We start from the raw sequence: 27,211 nt of genomic DNA, 5'->3' as shown, positions 1-27,211 counted from the left end.
ATGTGCAGGCATTTCACTCTGGCCTTTGGGGAGGGCCACAAATTGGGCAGCTGTCACCTCTTCTTTGAGGTTAAACGGTAGATGAAATTCAAGACGACCCACGAGACAGTATATAACCCAATTGTGAGGCGTTTATGGGGGAATTTATTTTACCCAGCTCAAGATGTGATTTTGAGAGAAGCTGTGTGGGTGACGGAAGAGGTTTGGCTCCATCTAGAGGACAGACGACAGAAACAGCTTTATTCATTTATCTCCTCAGGGTTGTACCAGATGAGCGTCCCCGAATCGGCTCCCGTGGGTTCAGTGGTGGGTCGCATCTGGGCTAAGGACAGGGACATCGGGGTCAATGCTGAGATGAAGTACAGCATCATAGATGGAGACGGAAGGGACACCTTTGATATCAGCACCGACCCCACCAACCTCTTTGGCATCATCACCGTGAAAAAGGTACATAAGCAAACATTACATAAAGGTAGCACTATTGGAAAATAACGTCTTTTGTTTATTTTTTCCTTTGAAAAGCCCTCTGTGAACCATGAAAGGTTCCTTTGTCATCCGGGGAGAATGACACAAAACTCCCTTCAAAAATGTGACAATTTATTTTTTCCTTGACTGTGGCATACCTCACATACCTTTTAAAATGACGCCTGCAACTCATTCTTGAATCACAGTGTCTTTTTGAACTAAAATCAATACTTTATATTTTGCTTTTCTGATGAAATACTCATCTTGATTTCTTTGCCTTTCCTCCAGGCCTTTGTCATCCTGTCCACATATTTGGGCCCTGGTATTAAGAGTTCTGCACGAGAATTTCTTTAAGGTTAAGTGTCTCTTCTGTTGACAGTTTGCTTTATTCTCTCCCCACACCAGCCGCTGAACTTCGAAAGCAAGCCAAGTTACACACTGAAGGTGGAGGGAGCCAACACTCAAATAGACCCGGCCTTCCGCCACCGCGGGCCTTTTAAGGACGTCACCATCGTGCACGTGAGCGTGGAGGACGTGGACGAGCCCCCGCTGTTCGACTCGCCGGCGTACTACGTCGAGTTGTCAGAGGACGCCGAGATTGGGACGCTGGTGAAGATGGTGTCGGCGAGGGACCCGGACGCTGCCAACAACACCGTGACGTAAGAGGCACAACATAAGACACAGGCTGTCTACAACTGTGTGGATCTAGAGAAACACTTTACGGCACGTGCATAGTTTTGTTTAGTATTTTTTAGCAGATACACGCACATGATCACAGAAGTCACATGATCTATATTCACTTCTTGCTCCAGAATCTGCAAAAACAAAAACATTCTTTCTTTATCTTTTCTTTTGTATGCCAGATTGCCATTGAGCAAGACACTACAGACAAATAATGAACTTGCTTTAGTTCTATAAACCATAACAGAAGATGTATTTTTTAACAGCAGTAGAAAGACATGAAGTATGCCAGAAGCTCAGAAAATCTCAAAAAATGCAATTAATGAGCATGAACACATGAAAAAATCATTAAAGAATATTGTTCATTTATATCCAGATAAAATTTGTGTACATTAAGTAAATCAAATTGTGTAATGTCACCTGTTTACCAGTAGGGGGCAGCACTATAACATTCTCTCACAGCTGACCACAACTGCAGCCTCTTAAGCAGATTGATATAACTGAACTTGACTTTGCAAAGCTCACACTGATAGAAACAAGTAAAGAGGACAAACATAATCAGTAAAACATCCAACAACCTCTCAGTGACCCAAAGCTGAACACTTCTTTATCCTTCTCTCGTCTATTTGATGGTCGGTGCTCCAGCAGAACAGATGTTGCGCGACGGGTCGACTGTCCAGACTGCACCTCTCATAAACTAATTAGACATAAAAACTTATAATTACGCTATTAATCATCTGAGGGGATCGGCGGCGGTAAAGGAGCGTTTCAGGCGGCACAAGCTTGTCCCCTTTTACAACCCCAACAACAAGTAGCGCTAAGGATGTAGATGATGTTTGCAGCTCAGTCCACCTGTCTGCACTTTATCTCCAAAGTGGCGCCATAAATGTCTTCCTCATTCACTCTTTCCTCTTCAGCGACAGGTAAAGTGTCGCATCTACTGTCATCCGTCTGAAACTCTCAGTTGAAATCGTGGACAGTTACGATTTTACTCTGCGCAGTTTTTTTTGACTCGTGAGCACTTCCGGAGCTGCAGTGGCTTAGTTTCGCTGAGATGAAAACAACCCACAAACAAGTTGTGCAACAAAGCCCAACTGTTGCTGTGCAGACGGGTTGGGCTTGGCTTGCAGAAAACAGAAACCAGGACAATGAAACTGTGACATGTTTACTCTGTGAGGGACATAGCATCCCTAAGCCTGCTAACTGTTATTTATACAGAAAGCAATTTAATAAATAGAGCTACTGAATATTTTTCCGATTTAGGTAGCTCACCCGCATGTGAATTTGCTGCACGCCCAAGTTAATTAGCATAAGCTGGCCAGCTTTAGTGATTTGGAATAACAGACGGACTTACCCTAGGACGTTAGGAGGATAAACTAAAAAACATACCTAAAAAAAGTAAGGAATAGCTCCAAGAGAGGTCCATATAAATGACCCTGGTCTCTCTCTTTAGAGAATGTAGTGTAAATGTGGTTATTACTATGTCTGATTGATTTAGGATAAACAATTTACATTTGGGCATTTGGACAACCCAAGTTCCCAAAGTGTGACAAATTGGGTTTTTAGCTCTTGAAAGTGAGTCTAGCAACTAAATACTTCAGATTCCTACTACAAGGAGGCGATGTGCACATGGTTCAACCATTGGCTTTTTTTTTATTTAGCCTGTACATCATTAAATTCTAACTACATTCTGGGATACCTGGCTACATCAAGTCCACACAAGTTAACTCCCGATGCGTCCTCGATTAAAACGGGCAGGGCAAGAACACATTTCTGAACTGGACTGTACTAGATGCATACTTCTAATTTGAACAGCACTTAGACAGCAACATTTCACAAGTAAAGACAAGAATGCAGACTGATAAACCTTCCATGTTTTTCACGAGTATTTTATAGTTTCTCAGATTGTTTATTGTCCTAATATTTTTATACGTGTCAAACTGCGACCTCTGCATTCTACTCATCCATTCGTTCTCCCTCCAGTCCCACTCCTCTAACCACTAGGCCACAGCTGTCCTCATTATTGTAAAGTATCAAATAAAGCTGCTGCTTTACTATCTTTGACGAACGCCCCTATGACAATACGAGCAGGAATCAGAGCCACAGATGCGTCTAAAGTTCATCTCTGAATATCGTGCTTCACTGAAATCCCCTGAGCTGGTGGAGCCTCAGTGAGAGATTTAAAAAAAAAAGCCAGTTTGGATGAGAGTTACAGCACGGAGTATCAGATAGTCGAGGAATCGGTGTCTGCAGCAAGCATCAACAACATCAGATGACAGATAACAACAAGCAGCAGGTGACCTTCAGTCTGTCTGCACCCTTCATTTCCATTTCACATCTTTCTGTCCTTTACCGACTGCAGCATGACTGGCAGATATATCTGAACCCACGCACTATTTTGTGTGTGTCCTGCTATTTTGAACACACACACACAAACACACAGCAGCTCCCCCTCCTCTTCTCATGACTGTGGACGAGTGATATTAATAGAGATCCTTCAGGGAGATCCTTGCCAGCAGTGGATGTGCCAGTCACGACTGTTCCCTGTCGGCACAAAGTCCAGAGCACACACACACACACACTGCTAACAAGCTTAGAAACATACACACACAAACACTCTAATGCTACCATATCAGTTTATTTAATATTTAATTTAGAAATGTAATAAACTGTCAGATTTGTATGTTCAGGCAAGTGGATATAATATATAAGGAGAGGCACACTGAACAGCGATTTATTACACCACTACAGATTATTCATTATTTCAGCACTGTTTGTTTTGTCATTAATAGTTCCATAAAATTTGCATCGTTGGTGAGCGGTGTGTCCTACACTCTTTGGACGAGTCTGGCCCCTGATAGAAGCTTTTCAGGGTCCGACTCGCTCAGATTGGCTTAGCAAGTAAACGAAATGTGCCCAAAGTAAGCAAAACAACGAAGGTCAAAGGGCACCACCACAGTTCTCATTCTCTGACCCTTCAAATCTACAGTAATTTCCACAACAACACCATCTAAACTGATCAGTATGATTCAGGAGAAGCGACGTGCGACATGTTTGTAGCTCTTCCTGGTTTCCTAGCCTCACAGCTGATAGTAGCTCTTCCCGTTTCCCCTTTTGAATCATGACCACAGACTACTGTCACCTGCTGCTAGGGAGCGTTATTTCCTTTCTGGTGAAGAACGTATGTACCAGCTGCTCGTTGGCTGCAGACTTTGTGGTGTGTTCAAGCACAACTTTTTGGTCTAGATGCTGAAAACACAAAGTGACGTCAAAGTCAACCCATTATTGCCTCTAGCTCTTTGTTGCCAGTTTGGTGTCCATACCTTAATGAGAAAAAACAGTTTGTTGTTCACTTAAAGCTTATTATCATCTAATTAGATAACTGGTTTCTACAACATATACGTCCTACAGGAGCTGGTTCAGACGTACTAAACACCTCTTCTATGTGAGAGCTACAGGTGACCTCCGTCTATATGTGAATACAGACCCCTCACAGTTACATAAACTGGTTTCTGCTTCACAGCCTGGAAGAGCATGTGCTGTACATCCTCCACCTCCTCCTCCTCCTCCTCTTTTTCCCTGTGTGAGTGTGTCTGGCTGTTGTTGCATGTCGCTCTCAGAAGAGCGTTTTGGAAAACAGCCCGCAGTGGCAGGAGACGAGCCAAGGCGGCATGCTGCAGGTCTGCGTGTCCCCGGCGTCTCTTTGGCAGCAGAGGCAGATACTCTGATTAAGCCTTATCTGGAGCCTCTTCTTCTTACTGTGCCTTCAAGAGCTGCCAGCCTGACGTCTTATCGCACAGCTACACGCCCGCCTCACACGCTGGATCCCATATACATGTAGCCTAAACCCTCGCACATGATTACAAGCTCCACAAAAACACACAGACATGCACCTTATTCAGCATCGATATCCATACAGCACATGTCATCTTGTGTCACCAGGTACTCCATCGAGAGGTCCACCGACCCTGAGAAGTACTTCTACATCGAAATCGCGACCGGGTCGTTGATGACGGTGCGTTTACTGGACCGAGAGGAGATCGGCTGGCATAACATCACCGTCCTCGCTATGGAGATAAGTGAGTCAAATGCACTGATCATATCAGTCTACCATAGAGCCCTAGGATTTCATTCCAGTGCAGTAAAAGCAGGAAGCTGCACTTAAATCATCAAGTTTCAACACACAAAAATAAAAAGGCTTATGTGATTCCTCGTGATTTCCTCTAAAAACATGACACTGCCCTCCTTAAAAAAGCCCAGTCTGCTCTGACTGTTTAGCATCAATGGCGCTAATTCAGTGCGAGTGCACAATGAGTCGGTCCTTGTTTGCCAGGGAGTGACCAACTTAAAAACCCAATCCAAAATACTCCAAAACAATTGTTTTTGTCACTAGTGGGCCAGATTCTGGCTTATTGGTGAAGTATAAATCATTGATTTCATGTGAACTTACTGTATACCTCACCCTTTTTAGCATAAGAGCATTAAGTAAACAAACAGGACAGTTATCCTGCTCATTCTCCCCATTTTTTAAGAGGATAAAATGAAAACCTGGCCACAATTATAGAAAAAGACATACTCTAAATAAGCCGAATTATCACTGAATCTGACTCAGAAAGCAGAAGCTAGCTTTTGCTTGTTAACTTGATTTCACAACGGTTCAAGCCTACCATTTCCCACTATGTGTTTATTTTCATTCAACACCTGTGAATTTGCTGGCAGCTCTAACACATTCAATGCTGCATTTGCAACAAATCTAAGTGGTGAAGCTAACGTTTACCCCTTAGCCGCCTTGGGTTTATGGGTTCCATCCTGGTGACAAATGACAACCAGGCCATCAAAACTCATCCACCTTTGGTATGTTTGCCTGTAGTTTCAGCCATGACACCAAGTAACTAACATGTGGATTTATGGAATAATAAAAGCAACAGTTGTTTTTCTTCATTGATAAATCAGCTACACCTTTTCTTGATTAATCGACTAAGAGATATCAGAAAACAGCACAATAAAACAACAACCTGTCAACCTTTCCTATTTTCTTAAGTCTAATTTCCTGTTAATAACTAATCAGTTAATTATTATATAATCAATATATGCAGTGATTTCTATACAGGAACCCAACACAACACAGGTGGGGAGCTACAATAAAGTTCAACTAATGCAGAAGCAGTGAGTTTGGAAAACCGCTCATGTAGAAAGTTCCCTAACACAGATCAGGAGTTGCCCTGGCAAATCTGCACACAGCTGGCAGCGCCCAAAAGTCACCTTCATCCTTCCTCCCTTTGCTTTGTTTGTCTGTGCCTCTGTTTGGTTGACACACCTTAAAGGAGATGGTAATTGAATTAATGACTAATTAAATAACTTCCTGCCTGGTGGCTAATTACAAATGTGACGGAGACAGAGCAGGTGCAGGTAGGAAAGTCATGAGGAAAAAAACTTGGCTAGAATAAAGTAAAAGTGATTGATTTGCCAAAGTAAACGTTATATAAAGCAAAGATTTTCCTCTTTACTTAACAGGACGTTAACCTTTTCTACTTGGGGTTTATTATAATACAAGTTTATTATATTATTGGAATTAAATTGTAAGTTTTATGGTCGTAAAGTCATTATATTGTATTTTAAACATGAAAAAGTCATAACCTTGTGAAAATAAAGTTAGAATTGGGAAACTGAAAACATTTAGAGAATATTTTTATGATTAAATTCTCATTTTTCTGAAACAAAACTGTTATATTTTTAAGGAAACTCAGTCAGCATTGACATTTTAACCTAGCTGCTTCATACTGGTCTTTAACTTAGAAATAGTGGACATTTTCATTTAAACACCTTCAATGTTCTTTGACTGGAGTTCTGACCTCCAAGGCCAAAGTCACACCACTGATTGATTGATCGTGGGATGAAACCTGAGGAAGTACTTACTTCCCAGTAATTGTGTTTCTATAGGCTATTACACAGCTGGTTAAGGTATGCAAATCCCTGATCGCTAATGGAGAGTAATAGAATTGTAATCTGAGACGTCCTGATGTTCTGCCGGCTTGCTGTGAATGAGGGAAAGATTAAAGACGGCGCAAAAGGAGCTCGGCAGGATCTTTAAAGAGTCGGTTACTGGAGTCCATCGGAGTCTGACCAGTTTGCATGTGTGTTTCCCTGCAGATAACCCCACACAGATAGCGAGCGTTTTGGTGGCCGTGAGGGTCCTGGATGTGAACGATAATCCTCCGTCGCTGACACCCTACCTGGAGGCGTATGTGTGTGAAAACGCCAAAGCAGGGCAGGTACGAACACAAACGTTTACTGTATCATGGATCGGATCTGTATTTCGTTAGCGTTGGGAGGTACACTGGTGTGTTCACACTAGCAGTGAGAGAACAAGAAGCTACAACATGTAAGCCGTCAATGTGAAGGGTCCGACACTGTTAAAATTGAGCTGGCTTCAGCTTTTTTTATTGCTCCTCAACCAAATCATGTGGCCACATTATATATACTGTCAATGCCCATTCCACCCACCATCACTCCATCAATGGCGTTACCAAGCGACTAAGTAGGTTGTAGCTTTTGCCGCTTGTAGTAGAACTAAAGTTTATTACTTTATACTCACAAGCTTCATAGTCAGCGTTGTCAGGTCTCCGTTGGAGAATCACCAGGCTCTCTGTGATGTAATCGACAGGAAATGGGCATGAAGTGTTTATATAACACAACTGAGCGTTGCCAGTGACATTGTTGCAATGAAGCGCCACTTAACTGCTCGGTAACGTCACCAACAGGGGGGCATGAAATTGCCGTTGGCTACTATAGCATAACTAAGCAACAAGTGAAGCAAATGCATATAACTGGCTGAAGCATCACCACGTCAAAGAAGCAACTGGTGCGTTCACACTAAAACGTCAACTAATCAAATACGTTTGCTTCACCTGTTGCTGTGCTATGTTGTCAATGCCCGTTCAAAACCCCACAGTTGGTGGCGTTACTGACTCCGCGACAATGTCACTGGCAATCGTGAGTTGCGGTTTCTGTCGCTCGTAGAGTGAACACACCACTTTTTGGTGCATTCAAACTACAAGCAACTACTGTCACTCAAGTGCTCCATAACATCCTTGATATATGGAGGTTGGAAAGGCATTGACTGTGCACAGAACACGAGAACGGGTGAACGCTGAAGCCAGTTCAACTTTCATTTTGCCCTTTTGCCCAACGTGTAGCTTCACATCGCTGGATTCCATAGGAAATGTGTTGTAGCCCGTTGTTCTCTCACTGCTTGCGCGAATGCACCAATATGATTCGTCTGTTCGGCATTTAGTGTCATGATTAGCTCAAGTGAAAAAGGGCGTAGCCTCATGAATTGGTAGCAAGGATAAAAAAAATATATATATGTATATATATTTATCTCTGTCGTATTTATCTCTGTATTCCAGCTAATCCAGACAGTGACGGCGGTAGATCCGGATGAGCCACTGGGTGGGCAACACTTCTACTACAGCTTGGCTCCAGAGGCCGCCAACAATCCCAACTTTACCCTACGGGACAACCAAGGTAGACGCCCAGTCCAGATTATCTGTCATGCCATGTTGCTGCAGTGAGACATTAAGATATTTAATTTGATTTGCGCTGCACAGAAGCTACACATAGAATCAAGATTAGTTATTCACAGTCCTTCCATCATCTATGACTTTAGCTCAGTTTGATCTGGTGGCTGCAGCATCCACAATGTAAAAGATAATGTATGAATGGGTAGTCATGTGGTGTAGCTAAAAAGATTCCTGGTTTCCACAAATTTGGTTTGATTCCCAATATGGGAGCCTGATTATCTACCTTAACCTTTCCCTCACCTATTTGACTGTTTGCAGATAACACGGCGTGGATCCTGACACGTCGTGGAGGCTGGTCACAGCAGGACCAGTCTATCTTCTACTTGCCCATCTTCATCACCGACGGCGAGCAGCCAGTCCAGACCAGCACGAGCACGCTGACCATCCGCGTGTGCAGCTGCGACCAGGAGGGCAATGTCTTGACGTGCAACGCCGAGGCCCACAGCCTCCCTGCCAGCCTCAGCAGAGGAGCCCTCATTGCCATCCTCGCCTGTATCTTCGTCCTGCTGGGTGAGTTATGATCTACTGCCACAGTGGTGTGCAGAGAGAAGCCAGTGGCCTTTTGTCATGAAATGGAATATAATCTGATACAGCGTCAGCTAAAACCTCTTAAAGCCTCGGTTTAGGCGTCATGCCACTGGCTGTTACTTAAGCCATGCAGCTCTAAAGTCTTCGTTTCCATTCCAGAAACAGCATTTCCTATTCATGGAGCTAGCATTAGCTTAAATAGCAGGTTTGCTATTAAATATGCATGCGACAAGTTTAATTTTAGCTGGAAAAATCAAAAGGCCAGCTAGAAAAGAGTCTGATATCAAGAACTTGATTTACCAGATTAGCAAGAACTTAGAGTAAAACTATAAACTAAACAAATTGGTGACAGGATTAAAGAAGAGTCAGTAGCAAGGAACGGCAAAGCCTGATGAAACGTTGCTGGGTTTTAAACAGCTGGTCAGAAAATTTGAAGACGTCTTAGAGCTTGAAAAATACAAGGGTTATCCTTTATCAATTTTCTGATGAAGTAACTGCAGAAATAACTGATTATGAACGTCCTCCCTGATGAGGGCTTAAGTCCGAAGAGCAAAAAAATCACGTCCAAACTGCACAAGCTCTAAATGTCATGCAGGAAAGCAGTGCAAAAATATTCATGGTTTCTCTCACTTTAGACGAATGCCTCACTGACAGGTCAATCGTGAAGGTGCATGAATGCAAAAAGACATCATTCAGTTGCCATTAGCAGCTAGAATATGCAGCTGGAATACATTTTCCTTAGCCAGGCAGTATTTTAAACCTCTGTTGTAGGATGTGAACGTACTGACAAAGAGCAAAACGTGGGGCAGCAGCGAGCCTTGATTAAAATCCCTGCATCGCTTTGCCTTACACCCTGACCCTAGATATTTGTGATAGCTCCTCTAGAGTGATCAAGCTTGAGGCTGAACTTGGGAGCAAAATCCACAATATATGTAGGTTGTCAAGCTTTTTAAGGTCTCCTCAGAGGTAAAAAGTCTCAGTTGGAAGAAAGAGGCATCTGCCAGCTTCAGTGAATTGGATTAAATTTGGGTTTCTTTTCTCACCCTGGCACAAAGTCTGGCACTCATTAGCACCAGCTGCCCTGTAGCTTTACGCTTTCTTTTCCCTCGGAGGCTGATATGAACCCACTTTATCTCTCCCTGCAGACCTGTAACTGTGGGCAGGAGGGCTCAGCAGGTTGACTTGCTCTGCTCCTCTGGGAGGCAGCAATAAATTTTGTTAAAACATCTCCCCTCCCTTTGAGTGTGTGAACTCATTCTTGTGTATAGATGTAGTAATTCTAGTCTTTAATGCCGCATTGTTCCCCCTCTAAATGCTGTGTTACGTGAGTCTCTGATCTAATTGGCTCGTAACTTCTTCCCGAGTCAGATCCACGAGTCTTGATCTTAAGAATGAAGCTCATTAAACGCAAAAAGACAATCTGATGAAGCCCAAATCGAGCAGTTACTCAAAACACTGACCGTTTCTTATTTTTTCTTTACAACAGTGATGATTCTCCTCATGCTTTCTCTGCGGACTCATCGTAAGAAGCCCTACCTGTGCGATGAGGAGGAGAACGTCCATGAGAACATTGTGCGCTATGACGATGAAGGTGGTGGCGAGGAGGACACCGAGGCCTTCGACATCGCCGCCATGTGGAACCCTCGTGAGGCTCACTCCCACCTGGGCAAGATGAGGCAGGACATGCTTCCGGAGATCGAGAGCCTGTCGCGTTACGTCCCTCAGGCGTGCGTCATGGGTGGCGGCAGCGGGGACAGCAACGTTCACGGATATGTCCTGGCAAAGCTCCTGGAGGCCGATATGGACCCATGCGCTCCGCCTTACGACTCCCTGCAGACCTACGCCTACGAGGGGGAAGGCTCGGTCGCAGAGTCGCTCAGCTCGCTCCAATCTGGGACCTCGAACACCGACCACGAGTACGACTATCTGAACGACTGGGGGCCTCGCTTTAAAAAACTCGCCGAGATGTACGGCGTGCTTGAGACAAACAGTCCCCCAATGTGGTAGGACAACAGAACCCTTTTTTAATCTTAGACAAACAAAAAGAGGAAAAAGAAAGACAAAACACACATGTGAGAAGTGACACGAACAGAACACGCGAGAGGAAGACACAACAAAGCCGGGATGTGCTCACGCTCACACCCATGACTGTTAGAAATCGAATTCCTGCTGAAGCCTAAATTCTTCACAGCCTCGAAGGCCTGAGATGCCCCCAGCAGCAGTGTGAGCTGGTTTTAAACCTCCCCCAGAGACGGGGCTTCAGAGACAGGGCTGGTTTTGGCAACCTCATGGGGGCCATGCAGAGGAATGGCTTCAAAGCACATGTTAACTCCCCTGCCTCACCAAGCCACAGGCAAAACCCCTTTGGTTCAAAGTGTTGAGCGATTTATGCCAGAGATGAAAACGAGAGAGACTACCGTACTCGCTGCAACACAGGAGACAAACTCTGAAAGGCTCATCCACAGTTTGAGACTCAAACAGTACAAGGAAGTGGGGAAAAAATGAAAGTGAGGAATCACTGCTGCAATTGGAGATGTTTTTTTTTGTTTCATCTGTGGCAGGTCTTAATTTATTTCTTTGTTTCACGTGCTGTATTTATATGTTTTGCTAACTTATTTGCCTCCTCCACACTCGACACTGTACTTAAAACTGCCGCTGTGCGATGAAATCTTCAAGATTTTCACGTACATGTTGTAACATACATGATGTAACTGCCCTTGTTTTTTCCGTCTGTGTGAGAAGAGTTTGTCATGCGTCTCTAAATGTCACATGACGTACAGAGGAGATGGCATTGCTGTAATCCCGTGTGGGTTTTTCAAGTTGATATGTTTATTGTATTATTGTTTTTATATCGTTTTTATGCTCTTTTGTATTGTAACTTTGTTTCCCAAAAAAACATGAAGCAGTTATCCATTCACGAGGATAAAGAGGGAAGCCATTTAAAAAAAATAAGTAAAAAATCTTACCCGGATGTGTAGCACAGAGGAAAGGTCTGCACATGGACGAGCACACGACCGAGTCGCCTTTCATTTTGGATCCACCACCGTGCCAGCAGGAGTCCAACGGCAGCAAGGCTCGATCTGTCCCGTCAGAGATACCGTGCTGCTTTTCTGCCACCACACAAATGTGGCTTAATCCTCCAATCCCGTGGACTACAGAGACAATGATAATCTGCATTAAGTGCCAAATGTAAAAAGGACAAAAAAAAAAAACAGGAGACAGCTTGGAGGAAAACAAGAAAAAGGATAAGCAAAACACACAAACACCAAAAGATGAAAAAGCCTTTTTGCAAAACCTCAGAGGGAGGTGAAGGTACATTTTGATAATTCAATTGGGTGGAGTTTACTTGAAATCTATGTGGTCAGTCATGCTACAGTTAGTGGTATGTGAATGTAGATAATTTTTGTATTCTTGGTAATAAAAAGTTCAAAATCATGTAGTTTTGTGTTTTGTCTTCAAGGGATAATTCCAGTTTATTTACTATTGATGTGTTTATTGAGTCTCTATGAGTCTGACTAATAGGCGGTTTATACATCTGCATTAAGTTGGCGCAGAGGCTACAGCGACAACGCAGACCCTAGCGCCGTAGCTGGCGAGCACCTCCCCAGAAATGTAACTACGCGCTGCAGCGACGCAGAGTTGTGATTGGGCCGCTTCAGTAATTCCGGCTGCTTCTCCATCTCCGCAATTTTCGAATTGATTGTTTTGGATCAACACAGATGGAACATATCGACGAAAGGTTACCTGAGGAGGTTCGGAAATGCAGAGAAAGGATAGGAGAAAGTTTCAGTTGCCATTGTTGAAAGTGAAGCAGGAAGTGGAAAGTGAAGTAGGAAGTAGAAACAAAAATGAACTGGGAAAAAAGACGCAGCGTCGACTAGCGTTGTTACAGAGCGAGCCAGACTGACGGGGCTACATGTGTAAGGTTACAGCATCTATGTACTGCAGAGATATAAACTCAGCTCAGTTTATCCCTAACCAACAGAACTACAAATTGGAACGGAGCAGCTCAGAAATCTCTGCAATTCACAAAAGCGAGAACACGCCAAGTAGTTGTCGCGTAGGAGGCAGGAGGAAGGTGCTTGTCTGACAATTGAGGCCCTGATCACATCAAAAGTGATCCCGCTAGATCACGCTCTGTTGCAAACAAACACAGACATCATTTGCAGCGCAGAGCAATACTGTGCAAACAGCTGCCGCCTCAAAACAATGGGTAACTATCTACTGCTGTTTGAGAACCACCTGGGGTAACCAGGTGACGAGTTTCCCCGAAAACATAGAGGCAGAAAAAGAACCAGTGGTTCAACGTGATGTTTGAAAAGATTTATCAATATGCAAATAAAAACATAATTTGGATGCACAGTTTGAAATGTTGTGCAAACAGCTGCTGTCTCAAAACAACTATCTACTGCCGTTTCAGAACCACAACGTGTGACTTGTTGTGCGTGGGCCCCGACAAAGCAACATTATATACGTTGTGGGACATGATGAGCTGTGAAGTCTCTCTCACTCAATGAAAACACATATATTAAGCTATTATTCATTTATCTCTGTTGGTAATTTTAGCACAAAAGTCATAACTTGTATACACAATAATGTCACTGCTGTGCTGGTAATAGATGTGAAAGAAAACTCTTTGGTAATGATGGTAAATAAAGACAGACATTGACAAAAACATAGTTTGCAAAAAGTGAATGGGACTTGGGCCAAACTGAAACACTAAAGTATATGTGAGTATGCACCGATCAGGCATAACATTATGACCACCTTCCTAATATTGTGTAGGTCTCCCTTGTGCCTCCAAAACAGTTGTGACTCATCAGAGAATGGACATGGGCCTTCTGAGGGTGTCCTGTGGTGTCTGGCAACAGAATGTTGTTAGTGGGGGCCTTTGGGTCCTATGGGTTGAGGGGAGGGGCCTCTGTGGATCAGGCTTGTTCCAGTGCATCCCACAGATACCTGATCAGTGTGGGATCTAGTGAATTTGGAGGCCAGGTCAACACCTTGTGCTGTTTTTCATGTTTTTTGAGTTGATCCTAAACCGTTTTTGTGTGTGTGCCTGTGTCAGGCTGTATCCTGCTGGGGATGGCTGCTGCCATCAAGGAGTGTCATTGCTATGGGGTGGGGGTGCCTGGTCTGGTCTAGGTGGGTGGTACATGTCTAAGTAACAATCACACCAATGAATGCCAGGTCCAAAATGTGGTCTGATTGATTTATCTCAGGCTCCGCTGCATTAACATTAACACTGGTCCAGGGCAATCTAATCACAAGTGGCCAGCTTTGAGTACATGTGGTCACACCGGGCATTAACACGCGTCCTCAACATGTACTTAAAGCCGGCCACCTGTGATTGGATCACTCGGGATCCATGTTAATAGCAGATCCGAACAAGGCCCGAGAGGCGTGGATAAGGAAGTGGATTTCCAATTACAGCTGTTGCGGTCTGTGTCACTGAGACAGAGACCTCATTATATCTTGATTTTGGATTTTCAGCCTGTGTGGGAGATGTAGGGAAATAACACAAAACATCATGCACACACAGTATTTTAGCATAACTATGTTCAACACCTTGCAGCTTTCTAAAAATGGTTTCTTATGACTGATAGAAAAAAGAAAAAAGATCTTTTCTGAACACTTTGTAATCTAAACTACCACTTAGGAAAGTGAAGTACATTTTGCAGCCTCCCAAAGCATGACGGAAATGCAAGTCCTTTCAAAGATAAATTACTTATTTAAAATTGTAATCATGTTCTAAATTGTCCTCTAAAGTGCTACTGCAGATGATTCACTTTTCATTACAGTTTCCCTTAAAGTATTTAATTTGCTTGACTTATTTTGTTTTGCAGCGATAGTGCTCGGCATTGATTAAAAGCTCATCCCACACACCGCCTGCCGTACCTGAGCCCCGAGCCTCGGTAGCACCTCACAAAATCGTTCCGGCTGATTGCTTTGACTGTAACATTTACATGAGGGAATGGAAAACTTGCCAATGGGAGTCAATCAATTATAAACAAGAGGCTCTGCTTAATTGCTTGTGTCAATCAAAGTAACACCAAAGAAAGGAAAGGCGAAATAAAGGAGGAACCAAAAAGAACATAAAGAAGTGATAATCTACACCGCAAGATATTTTCCATTACTTTGAATTTCCATTTCCATTGTTAAAACAAATAAAGAAATAACTCTCTGAAATCAGCAGCTCTGGCTTACCTGCTGGGTGGCATTCAACAGTGAAATTACACAGCAGAGGAGCCTGCAATATTTCCCCAATTTAAATTTTCACTTAAACGCATTTATATCCTCTGCACGCTGAGCACTGAACACTGCAATTACACACTGATGACTTTGCTCAAATTTGTCTCTCTTTGTTTTAACATTCAAACTCGCCACAAAGGCTTTAAAACTCTTTAATATTCAGTGTTTCAGAAAACTCTCTGAAGGTCGTCTGTGGCCGTGTTTACATGGACACTGTGATAATCAGAATAGTCCAGTTGTATTAAAAATGCCTCATTTAACCACCTCGATCAGACCAGAGTGGCTCATATAGAAAGAATTTTAATCAGATTCAGAGGGGTTGTTTAAACCTTAGATAAATATTAGCTCCTAACAACGAAGTAAACACTTGATCTGATGGTTTGTCTCTGGTTGGAATAAATCCATTCTTTCTGAGTCCACGTGTTGGACACAGCCATCCCTGCAGTCCACTCACCTCATTAGTTCAATTTGCAGAAAATACACACTGAACACTTAAATCGTTTAAGTGCACACAATTTGTTTAATTTAGGCTTTTATTTGTTTTTACCCGTGCAATGTTAAATGGAGTGCACTCATTAGTTTGCCTTCTTGTATTAATATTCATTTGTCTTCGAGTTACCTACTTGTGGTGCTGTAGGGTTTACTTTGTGTTATTTGTTGTCTACCACTTTGCGTTTAATTTGGTTTGATCATACCAGGATAAGAGTCCTATTCACTGGGATTGGTCATATTTTGTTCATCTCTTTTATAGGCCTATTACTTTTTCTACTGATTGCTTTTGCATTTGTTGGGTAAACTAAAACCCACTTTTTCCAATCAGTCTTGAGTGATATTCACAATAAGAACGCATGGAAATGGGGAAAGAGCTATGTTTTATAAACAGTGTGCTGTAGTTTAAGCAGCAAGATGTCTGTGGTTATTTCTGTCATGCCAGTACGGTTTGAATAAGCTCAGATTTTTTTTAATGTCGACTATTATGTGGTGAAAGTCGAAAGTCGTATCTTAACAACGCCGACTAGTCGCAGAAGACGTCACTAATACAATCACAGTAGAGAGTAGGCCTAATGCTTCGCAATAATTAAATCTATTACAAAGTATGCTACGGAAGTTTTTCAGCAAAGCTATTGAAACTTGAACACATTTTACAGCAGCTAAAGGTCTAACAACTTTGACAATGAAGTTTACCAGTAAGTTGTTGACTTGCAGCCTCCTTCTCTCTGTTACCGCAGGTGAAGTTGTTAATTAACTGCACCGTTCCTCTGGTAGCGTTAGCTTAGCTGATGTCTTTTCAGATGAGTGTGCACTGCAGTAGTAGATTTGTTGTATTTCAGGACTTACTTACATATTTTGCATGTCACGGTGGAATGGGCTTCATCTTTAGTAAAGTATTTCCACACACTTGATGAACCGCTGCTAGTTCGCTGCAACGACCCACTGGGCTCCTCACCTGTCTTCTCGGACACGTTCATGTTGTTATTGTCACGTGATCAGCGACTAGTCGACTTTCTGCTTAAAGCGTCACTGCACAGCTGTAAAGTCGATTAGCCCACTAGTCTGTACAACCTCTTTACATGCTACAAATAATAGTGGTGAAGTTATTGAATATTTCTCTAGCTGCTTTTTTTGGCTTTTCACTTTTCTAGACAGTCCCTGCCCACTTGTCTCTGGTCCGGAGACTAACTATTGTCCACTTAACCACGTGAGGAAACAATTGTTGTCTGTATCTTAACATCATTTTGTTATTGGGTTAAGTTCAAATGTGCCAACATGTTTAAAAACTGATCGAACTAACATTCTTGGGAGTCAACTGAGACCAACTTATCCACCAATATAAGTTATCATGTTATAATGTGAACGTTTTTATGTTATAACATAAAAATATCATGTTATAATGTAAAAAAAACATATTGTTATAACGAGAAACTTTTCACATAACGTGATACTGATCGGTTTTATTATTCTGTAAATGTCATTCTGTCAGTTACCAAACTCTTTTCAAAGACAAGAAGGATCCACTCTTGCTGTGACTTTATTCCCATCGGATCTCAGCATAAATTTTGTGTCAACTGCATTTTTTCAGCTTATAGAGCTCATGTCCTCCGGTGTCTTTCCTCCTCACTGCCCTTCTCTTCACTTGTCCTCCATCGCTCTGCATAAATTAAACCCTAACAGACCCTCCGACCACTCACACTTGCACAGAAGCCGCATCGCAGCCGCCTTACTCCTTCTTCTACCCATTTTTGCCCCATTGCCAGCCTCTCCTACAGCCATTTCCAGGCCGGAGCTGTGCCATCCGAAAGGCACTGAGGGGGTAATTTTGTCTTAAGCTCCACTGCTCTTTCTAACAGACGACAGAGCTCAAACTGTAGAAGATAATAAGAAGGCTTCCAGCTTTAATCCTGCCGAGGGTAAACCGCAGCAGACCCACTGAATCATCCCCTAATGCGAAGTTGAAAAACACACTCCGCTCTGCTGGAAATTAAGGGGCGGAAAGCAAGGCAAACTCCAGGCCCCTGGAGAGAGGAGCAAGACATGTGGAGTTAGAGAGCAAAACACATATACAGACAAAATCACTGCCAGACTTCCTCCCTCTGATCTCCTCGGTCTCTCAGCCTCCTTTATTCTCCCAGAAGTTCCACTCTTAAGGTCTTTTTCCTTATTTAAACACCTTCCACGTCTTTTATTCCTTTCTTTCCTCCCTCTTCCTTCATATTTGTCTCTCCATCCTTGGCCCAGCTCACAAGTGCAGCGATGGGTTATTTCCACTTTATCTCTTTAAGCTGCTGCAGAACATGAGCTTTTGCTGTCAGGGTGTTTTGCTCACATCATCAGGTTTAGGGTAACTTCACACTCAGACGCAGATACTTGTGCATAGCGTTACTACTAGCCAACAATCTGCTGGTTTCTTTTGATTGTTTCCTTTGGATGTTTTTTTTCCATTCAATCTTGGGCTATCCACAAAAACAAGCTGAAACAAGGGCAATCTGGGTTGGGTTTCATCCAAGTATTCACTTCTGAAAGACCAGTGGGGAGTTGAGGTTTAAATTGAAACATCTGTGGGAAACTCACATGACTAGGGTCTGTTAACGACACATAACGATATTTTTGTCCTGTAATTGGAGGAAACTGTTTTGATTCTGTTTTCAATGTTGGATCCTTTCCCTCCGTTCGAAGGTTTGTGTTAAGTTCAGCGTGAATTTGCATGATATTGCAATCTCCGTTTCAAAAAGGAATGAAATACATTTGAAGTCTTAATTTCTGGTTGTTCTTTTTGCGTTTAGCCAAATTTTATGCATGCCATTTCCGACAGGACTACAACAACTGTGGGTTAAAAGGTAACAAGTTTGAAAGACAGCAGCAGAAAACCTATCCTAATCTACGAGATTTGAGCTGGGACTTTTCCTGGCAAACTGATCCTTGTTGAGGAAGAGGATCTGGGAGCAGCCGAAGTGTCCCTGATGTTTTCTCTGTTGCCTTGATTTTGTCCTTTTTGTCCTTTTTCATTAAGGTTACTGCTCCTTGTGACTGGTTTTCATCTTATAGCCGAGCATCAGGAGGATCACTGTTGCATAAATCAGCTCGTTGGCCTCAGTGATGGCCACATCTAGGTCATGCATTCACATCTTCTCGTCAACTTTCAGAAGGCTCTTCACTTAGTCTTGGTAACCGGCCTTGGAGGTTCCAGGTGTCCAGCTTACTTATGATCCTTCATCTCAGGTCAGCTGCCCTTGAGTTAATCTGGGAAGGGATTGTTGCTAATGGGGCTTGGTACCCAATCTCGGCTGGGGATGATGATATCTCCTGACTCCCCTTCGCCGTAGCATCTGTGTTGTACCTCCTCAATCTGTAGTTGTGATCGCAGTTGCCATTTGAGGATATTGCAACACTGAATTTTGATTTTGGGTTTTGAAGTTTCCGTAGGTCCCACATGCTCTGGATATAACCCTGCTCACTAGGGTTGCTTGTATAGTAGCATTCCATCAGTTCTTTGTTCTCATCTTTCGTCCATGAATGTCCTGCTTTTTCTTTTTTAAACAAGCACTAGTATGGATTCAGGCTTTGTAAATACTGACTACCAACTAATTGCCAACTTTTTACCCCACAGAGCTCCAACTACGCTGGAGCAATCTCACAAAACACATGTCTGACTTACTGAAAAACTGAAAAGTTCACTCAGATCCTTGTGATCAGAACAGTTTGTGGCACAACTACTAATTTTGTAGGTTTCAAATGTTCCTATTTTCAATACAAAATCCCCATGATGTCACATCCTGTTTTTATAGTGTCAAATAACTAACTAAAATGAAAAATGGACACTTGAACTTACATAAGTGTTATATCAACTACCTAAAATGACAGAAACCATTCTTGAAAAAAAATATGTGACATGTTCTTCAGTGTTTTAGATTGGCGCATGTCTTCAGAAATGGTATAGGTGGAAGTTTTCAGAATATATTTGAGGAAAAAGGGAATTACCGTTTATTACATTCCTTATTTCTGTCTTTATGCCAGAAATAAGATCCAGCACTAGCGTATCATAACAAAATAATGATGGTGAAATGAACGAGTTTTGCGGCAGATAATGCGTTATTTAGAGGCTGCGTTTCGGTGCCCCATTCACTCCCACTATATGGATATATGCGGATCTAAATATCTTCCGAATGACTCCAAATGACACCAAAGTTATATGGGTGAGTAAACGATCGTATTTTATGCCAGAAATAAGGTCCAGATTGTAAAAAAACGGTAGTTCCCCTTTAAGTTACCTGGTCGTTAGCTAGGTAAACTGATTGTGTTAGTGGCCTGATGTTACGAATAATGAACGCCAAGCATTTTGTTTACACGACTTCCTACGTCGTAACCACAAGCTCACAAGTTCCATTTTAAGGCAGCAAATTATAGCCAGGCAATAGAAAGAAGTGTTCGGGTGTTAATATTCATTAACGCGTCGTTAGATCTTCTGTTGATGACTTAATTTTCTCATTGTGGCTGCCAACTCTTCTTTTTATTCTAATCCAATTATGTCAAACATATTTCCACAGAGGGTTTATATGCTTGCAATGATCCATTAGGTTTTCATTTTATTTAGATTAAAATACAAAAAAAAGCCTAAAATAAAACTGAGCATCAAAGCATCCCTCCCACTTCCTGAATAAAATAAGAGATGCGGCATCCACACATGCAAGATATACACAGGAAGAACTGCAAGGCTGGAACGTATTCTCCAGGCAGAGTTGGCAGAAACATGACAGAAGAACACAAAGTACATGTTCTGCTTTCTTTCTTTCACTACACACAGTAAAATATTCAGAAATGTCATTTTCATCCTGCACTTTGGTGGGGACTCTGTGTGGTTTGTCTCAGCATTCGATCCTATCTGCTTTGCACATTTTAATGGCGCTGACAGACACCTGTCATCAAGTTGGCGCAGAGGGAGTTGAAGAGGCCCAGGTGTTAACAGCAGTTTTCAAAGGCAATAATTTGAAGGCGCTCTACTTCCTGTTATATCCTTTTTCGTCAATCTCTCACTGACCAGTTTGTTTGCTTGTTTCCCTCGTCCCCAAGAGGAGAAGCCTTCTCGCTGCTTTGACAAATAAAAAAAGAAGTGAAGCATGGTAACACAAAGCAGATCTGACAAATTGGACATGGCACACGGTGTATTAGGTATCTGGGACCCTTTCAATGGATGCCACTTTGTCGGAAAACATAAGGGAACTGGAGGGAAAGTGATATGAGCAAGTTGATATGAAGTGTTTGTCAAACTGGGACATGATGCTGGTAGTTCCTGTGATTGTGTTCATTTTAAACCGTCAGTCCAGTAAATCCCAGCAGGACTCTTTGTTTACCAGCCTTCTTCATTTTGTCAGACTGTGGAGATTGTCTAGTGTATATGGAGGGATAGATACTGTCAGGGTTAAATAAACTCAATCTCTCTGCCTCCAGTTGTCTGTAGGCTGTCTTCATGGGTCCAGTTTAGAGTTATACTACTAACAGTTTCGGAAAATACCACTCTAGTTTGCGTCTCCACAGTGGTTGAATGAGAAAATGTTGGAAATCTGGATGAACAAAAGTCTACATGATGATTTCTGTAAAGGTGCAGATCAGGACTTGGAGCGCCAAAAGTCTCTTGTAAAGAGTTTTTTGTTGTTGTTGATTGTTTTTCCTACTGCAATCTTCAACTGATTTTCAACAGATTTTTGCAATTTGTGCTTCGGCAACAAGAACTCAAAGGAGCAACGACAAAACCCATGGCCTGTTAAACATTTGTGTAGTGGGAGGCTGGGGCTGCAAACTATCCAGTTTTGCCAGACGGTTTTGCACCCAGTTGGGTAGTTTGAAGTTTTATTTTGCGAGTAAACACAGATTTGGGCAAAGTGCATTTATTCTTCCCAATACACAGTTCGTGTGCACTGTATGTACTGCTTTCTAAAGAGTAGAGAAGCTTCATATGCCAATCATTGAACTACATGAAATCATGTCTTTGTGGTAGGTAGATGGGAATAGTTGTGGTCAGTTGCTGCAGTTTGTTGCTCAATGATTTCTATGTTTCGACAACAATATTTTGTTCTGTGTAAGCAGTCTGGGTACTAAACAAATTATTGATGTAATATTTTTGAACAGCTTTTGGGCTGGAAACCATTTGCTGTATCTGGCAAAACTGAAACCGACGTACAGAGTTGACCTCTCCTGAATCATGTCGATCAGTTTAGCTACATTTCATTCATTCTAGATTATCACAATGTTGTGGAAATATTAGTGCATTGAAATGTTTAGGTTAGATGAACATGTAAAATGAGAAGAGGCTTCTATGACTTTGCTGTTTGCCTACGTAAATCACATTAGCCAATTGCACTCCACCGCTGATTCAACATGGTGAAAAGCTGCTGTCAGGGGCGTCATTTGTGACATTAGGGCAGCAAACATTGGGGCCACAGGCGCTCAATAAAAGCCAGACACTGACTTGGTGTGTCACTGCCCCTAAAGCTGTCAATTAACCCTAATAATGTAAAGGTCATGATCTCCTCTTCAGGTGTTGTTACATGCAGGAAAAAGACCGTCGGCTTCAAACCACCTGTGAAGGAAAGCCGTGACCTGTGCTGGCTGTGAGCCAGCAGTTTACAGGTCTTCGTTCCAGCTAGTCCCCTTATCAGGTGATTCCACAGCAGGTGGTTTCTACTTAAAGGTGGGTTAATCAGTGAAATCGGCAGGTGGAGTCTTTGGCTTAAATTAAACACGACTGTCCATCCCCAGAGGCTAAAGCCACCAAGCACTACGGGCTGAATATTAGATGGCTGTAGATGGGTAGAAGACATGCAACTTGTGTGCCTTTGGTCATGCACACATAAATAACCATGGTGTGCCAACACAGGCTGCAGTAAAAGCATATGGTTTGCATTTGGAACAGGCCTTGCATGTAAGAGACGGATTCTTTTTTGATGTGTTCTTGAGAAATGTTGCTAAATCGTGACAAAGCACATACAGACCTTTTAAATATTCAACACTGGCATCAGAAAAAAACATTTCTCTTTCAGTTTGTTTTGGCTAATCTCTCTAATATTGCAAAGCCAATATCCTTCAGCAGTGTTCACTTCGTAAAAACTTCCCCAGAGCTGATGTGTTTATTCAGCACATTTTGTGGTTGCAACGAGAACAAAACACCAAAGCATACTGTATCTGTTGAATTCCTTAAAGACTGAAACCAGAACTGATTTAAACAGTTGGATGTTTCAGCAGAGCTGGGAAAAGTAAAAATGTGGTTTAATTTTGACTTGTTTTAGTGTCTCGCCTGGCTGTCAGCACACATCTTCTACATGGAAAATTTAAATTCCACGTAGTGCTTGACACTAATCAGTTACACTTGACTGACGCCTCAAGTCCACATGAGTTTGCATGTTTACGCATGAGCAAAAGACTTGTCCCAAAGGACTTGTCTGTACTTTTATAAAGTGGGATAAACAAGAGGACAAAACTGCATGAAAATATTGAGTCCGTTTTGAACATTATGTTATTAATCCCTGAAAATGGTTTACTTAGCACGCCCATTTAATATGAACATGGAGGCAATCAGTCAAAGTCATTAACAAGGGGATACAGACTAGATAATCTAAAACAAACATGGCGTCCATGGAGAAACATGCATTGTCTTTACTACAAAAAAGAAAACAGCAAATACGAAGATTCCTTCCTAAACAAACTGGTCAGCATGATTGTTTTAGTGGAGGTTAACCCAAATGAAAAGGCCATGCACTGACCATGTTTGGGGCCGTATCGTCACTCCTGACTCCATCTGTTTGGAGTTAGGAGCTTCCTCTGGGAGATTGATGACAATCTGATTTGTACATATTCAGCAATCACAATAAAACTACGTCTTTACTGAATCAAGGCAGGCAAAGTGTCATATGAGTGTATTTTAGCATGTGGAAGTGAGCGAATGTAAATGCTGCACAGAAGGTAAAAATTACACTGTTACTCCATGTTTAGTCACCTCAGAATATGTAAGTAAGTTAATATTTCTTCACTGCTGTCTGTCCAATTAGTGCTGTGTAGGATCCTGGAGCAGAAAATTACTCACATAGCAAGGTAAGCATTTCTCTTGGACTCCTAAGTATGTTAGATATTTTGAAAAATCAATGTGAGTCTCAACAGGAAGTGTCCAAAAGCTGTTTTCCATACATACACATATATCTCCATAATTTTATTTATTTATTTCTGAGACTAGTCCACAGGCTAGACACCCAAGAGGCCTTGAGGAAAAGAAGCGGAGAAACCATTTCCCCTTGAAGCAGAGACTTGGAGGTCAGTCATGACAAGCCCCGGCATCCACATCCTGAAGTGGAGCGCTGAAGGGCAAGCAGCGAAGAGCGCGCCTCAGGCTACATCATCTGAGAGACGGGTGGAGAGCGAGGGCTGTCATCATCAGTCCAGGATTACTCGATACGTCACGGGAGCTGCCAGCGTACATCACTCACCGACATACTTCATGGAGACGCAGCCATATGAGCGAAGAGCAGCTGCATCTGCCGGCGAGTTTATCTACTGAATGATGTCTGATTAGCTCTAAGTCTAATTTTAAAACTATAGTTTTATTGCAGATTTTCTCTTCTTATTGCAGCTGGCAATAATAATAAAAAATAATTCATTAACAGACTTGTGCACATCCCAGTAAGCATGATACCGCAGAGAGGTCGCAGCCTCGTTTTCCTGGCATGGTGGCATGAACAGAAAAGTCTGAGTATAATTAATTTGTTTCAAGATGAACTGTACATAGCAAAAGGTGCTGCAACGCACGGGCTTACAGGAAACATTACATATGCCATGGGAATCAAGAATAGCTAGCCTGTCTTTTAACTCGACCATGCAACTGTGGTCCTCCTGGGTCAAAACTGATCCAACAGGAAGATTAAAACAACCAGACTAGTTTCATTTTCAGCGTTGAAGTGTCCATTCATTCATTTATTCATTCATCTTCTGTAACCGCTGTCCTGTGAAGGGTCACAAGGGGGCTGGAGCCTATCCCAGCTGTCATCAGGCGAGATTCGGGGTACGCCCTGGACAGGTCCCCAGTCTATCACAGGGCTAATATAGAGAGACAGACAACCACTCACACTTACGACCAATTTAGAATTGGCAGAAGTGGGAGGAAGCCGGAGTACCCGGAGAGAACCCACGCAGACACAGGGAGAACATGTATACTCCACATAGAATGGCCTCAGCCGACCAATGGATTCAAACCCAGAACCTTCTTCCTGTGAGGCATCAGTGCTGTGTTGAAGTGTTACTGCACTGTAATAGACCTTTTTAGGATTGTGTGGTTTGCTTAGAGGTGGGTCAGGGATTATGATCGTTATAAACTCAATGAAAACAGAAAATATTTGCGTTACATGAAAGTGAAAGATTCAGGAGAGAAAAGCAAATTTAATAATCACAATAAAACTATTCTGTAGGCAGTTTAGAAAGCTAATTTTTGGCCTTTGGATGTGCCCAAAATAAATTGGAAGTGTATTTTTATAGGAAGAAATTACCTTTCTAGGAGAAGACAAAGTTGCCCATCAGGCTTAAACAGAGTGGTTGTCCAACCAGTCAGCCCATTTGATGTTTGCCGACATCATCATTATTTATCTTCACAGACCTACAAATGCAGCCCAAGTTGTCAAATATTCTTTTTCTTACATCTCCCGTTTCCTGTTTGTAAGGTTTGCCAGGTTTGCTGTCTTTCTTTTCTGTCTCACAGTGTATCTACAGTCCTAGAGGCAGACTCTCGACATCATATTGACCTTCCTTGACTCCTTTCTCCCAGTGAGAGAAGTGAAGCGAAGCATCTCTCTTCACCTCTGACTCCACATCTATCCGACCAGCAGAAGCGGCGAGGGAGCTGCCATGTTGAGGCTCCAGAGACAAATGGGAACACGGAGGAGTCGGTATAGACTCCTCTGCAAATACTAGTTAAGTGTCTCTATTTTTGAAAAAATCACAATATCACAACGCAGACTCTTTAGCCAATAAGGATCTTGCTCAAGGGCACCGCAGCAGTTTACACGCTTTGATAACCTTGAAAGTCCAGTCCGAAGCATGTCTCTATCCGGTACCTGTCAGGCGGATGTCAGGATGAAGGTGGATTTGGGCGGACAGAAATCTGCAACGTGAGGAAGCATCTTGTCAGGGCGCTGCGTACACAGACCTGCATGATGCATATTCCCAGGATTACACACATTTGTTTTGAGTTGAGGATGACCTCCTTTAATCCGTCATCCCATCTCTCCAGCCTCCCTGGTGCATTCATTAAGGCTGAGAGGCGTAAACAGATCGATGGCTTCAGAACAGGTGGAAACCGAGCTTCAAACAGGGTCAAATGCAGCCGTTACTTACACGTAAAGACACTAAAACCACAAGAATGAGCCAGATGTCAGAAATACTGGAAATGAATTACAGTAAATTAGCTGTAGCACAAATAGGAATAATTAACATGAATAATTAAATTTGAGCATATTATTAAGTAAAAGACATACAGCAACAAGATGGGAGGACTATCATATGAAGTGTCTGTTGCAATTGTAAAATATCTATAATAGTCTTAACATTAGGACACTTCAGCCATTCCTACTCAAATTCTGCCCATCCTGTCTCCCATAACTTTTTGTAAGTGAAATAATCACAAGAATTTTGCAATGGTATGTCCATCTTTCTGGTCAGGTCTTATTTCCGACAAGGCATCTATCTGGTGTCTGGTCGGGTGCTAGCTTATTTCAGTCGGGTCAGATGCTTTTTCTAGTTGGGTCCTAGTTTCTTTCTGTTGAGGTGCTAGCTCCAATCTGAGCCCCTTTCTGGTCCGGACCTTTCTTTTTTCATGTCAGGTGCTAGCTTCTTTCTGGTTGGGTGCTAGCTTTCTTCTGGCCAGGTGCTAGCTTCTTTCTGGTTCGAGTCCTAGCTTTCTTCTGGCCAGGTGCTAGCTTCTTTCTGGTCAGGTCCTAGCTTCTGTCTGGGCAGGCTTCTTTCTGCTCAGGCCTTTTTCTAGTTGGGTGCTAGCTTTTTTTCCGTCGGGCCAGAACTTTTGTCTTGTTGCGTCCTAGCTTCTTTCTGTTGAAGTGCAAGCTTCTGTCTGAGCTTCTTTCTAGTCAGGTCCTAGTTTCTTTCTGGTCAGGTCATATCTTCTTTCTCTCAGGTCATGTCCTAGTTTGTTTCTGATGAGATCCTAGCTTCTTCCT

General features: G+C 42.5%; 1 protein-coding gene across 1 annotated transcript in view; it reads left to right on the top strand.

The window, feature by feature from the left end:
* The window catches only part of LOC311503337 (cadherin-20-like), a 28,449-nt gene extending 14,899 nt beyond the window's left edge, over nucleotides 1–13,550 (top strand). Inside the window, exons 6-12 of the mRNA XM_084565993.1 lie at nucleotides 260–447; nucleotides 871–1,124; nucleotides 5,089–5,225; nucleotides 7,297–7,418; nucleotides 8,556–8,673; nucleotides 8,988–9,239; nucleotides 10,744–13,550. Coding sequence (XP_084422119.1) covers nucleotides 260–447; nucleotides 871–1,124; nucleotides 5,089–5,225; nucleotides 7,297–7,418; nucleotides 8,556–8,673; nucleotides 8,988–9,239; nucleotides 10,744–11,264 — 1,592 coding nt within the window. The 3' untranslated portion in view covers nucleotides 11,265–13,550. The remainder of the gene's footprint in view (nucleotides 1–259; nucleotides 448–870; nucleotides 1,125–5,088; nucleotides 5,226–7,296; nucleotides 7,419–8,555; nucleotides 8,674–8,987; nucleotides 9,240–10,743) is intronic.
* Nucleotides 13,551–27,211: the final 13,661 nt, after the last annotated feature.

Source organism: Chelon labrosus (assembly GCF_963514085.1).
Source record: "Chelon labrosus genome assembly, chromosome: 18".
Taxonomy (NCBI): Eukaryota; Metazoa; Chordata; class Actinopteri; order Mugiliformes; family Mugilidae; genus Chelon; species Chelon labrosus.
This window is presented reverse-complemented; position numbering and strand designations above follow the sequence as displayed.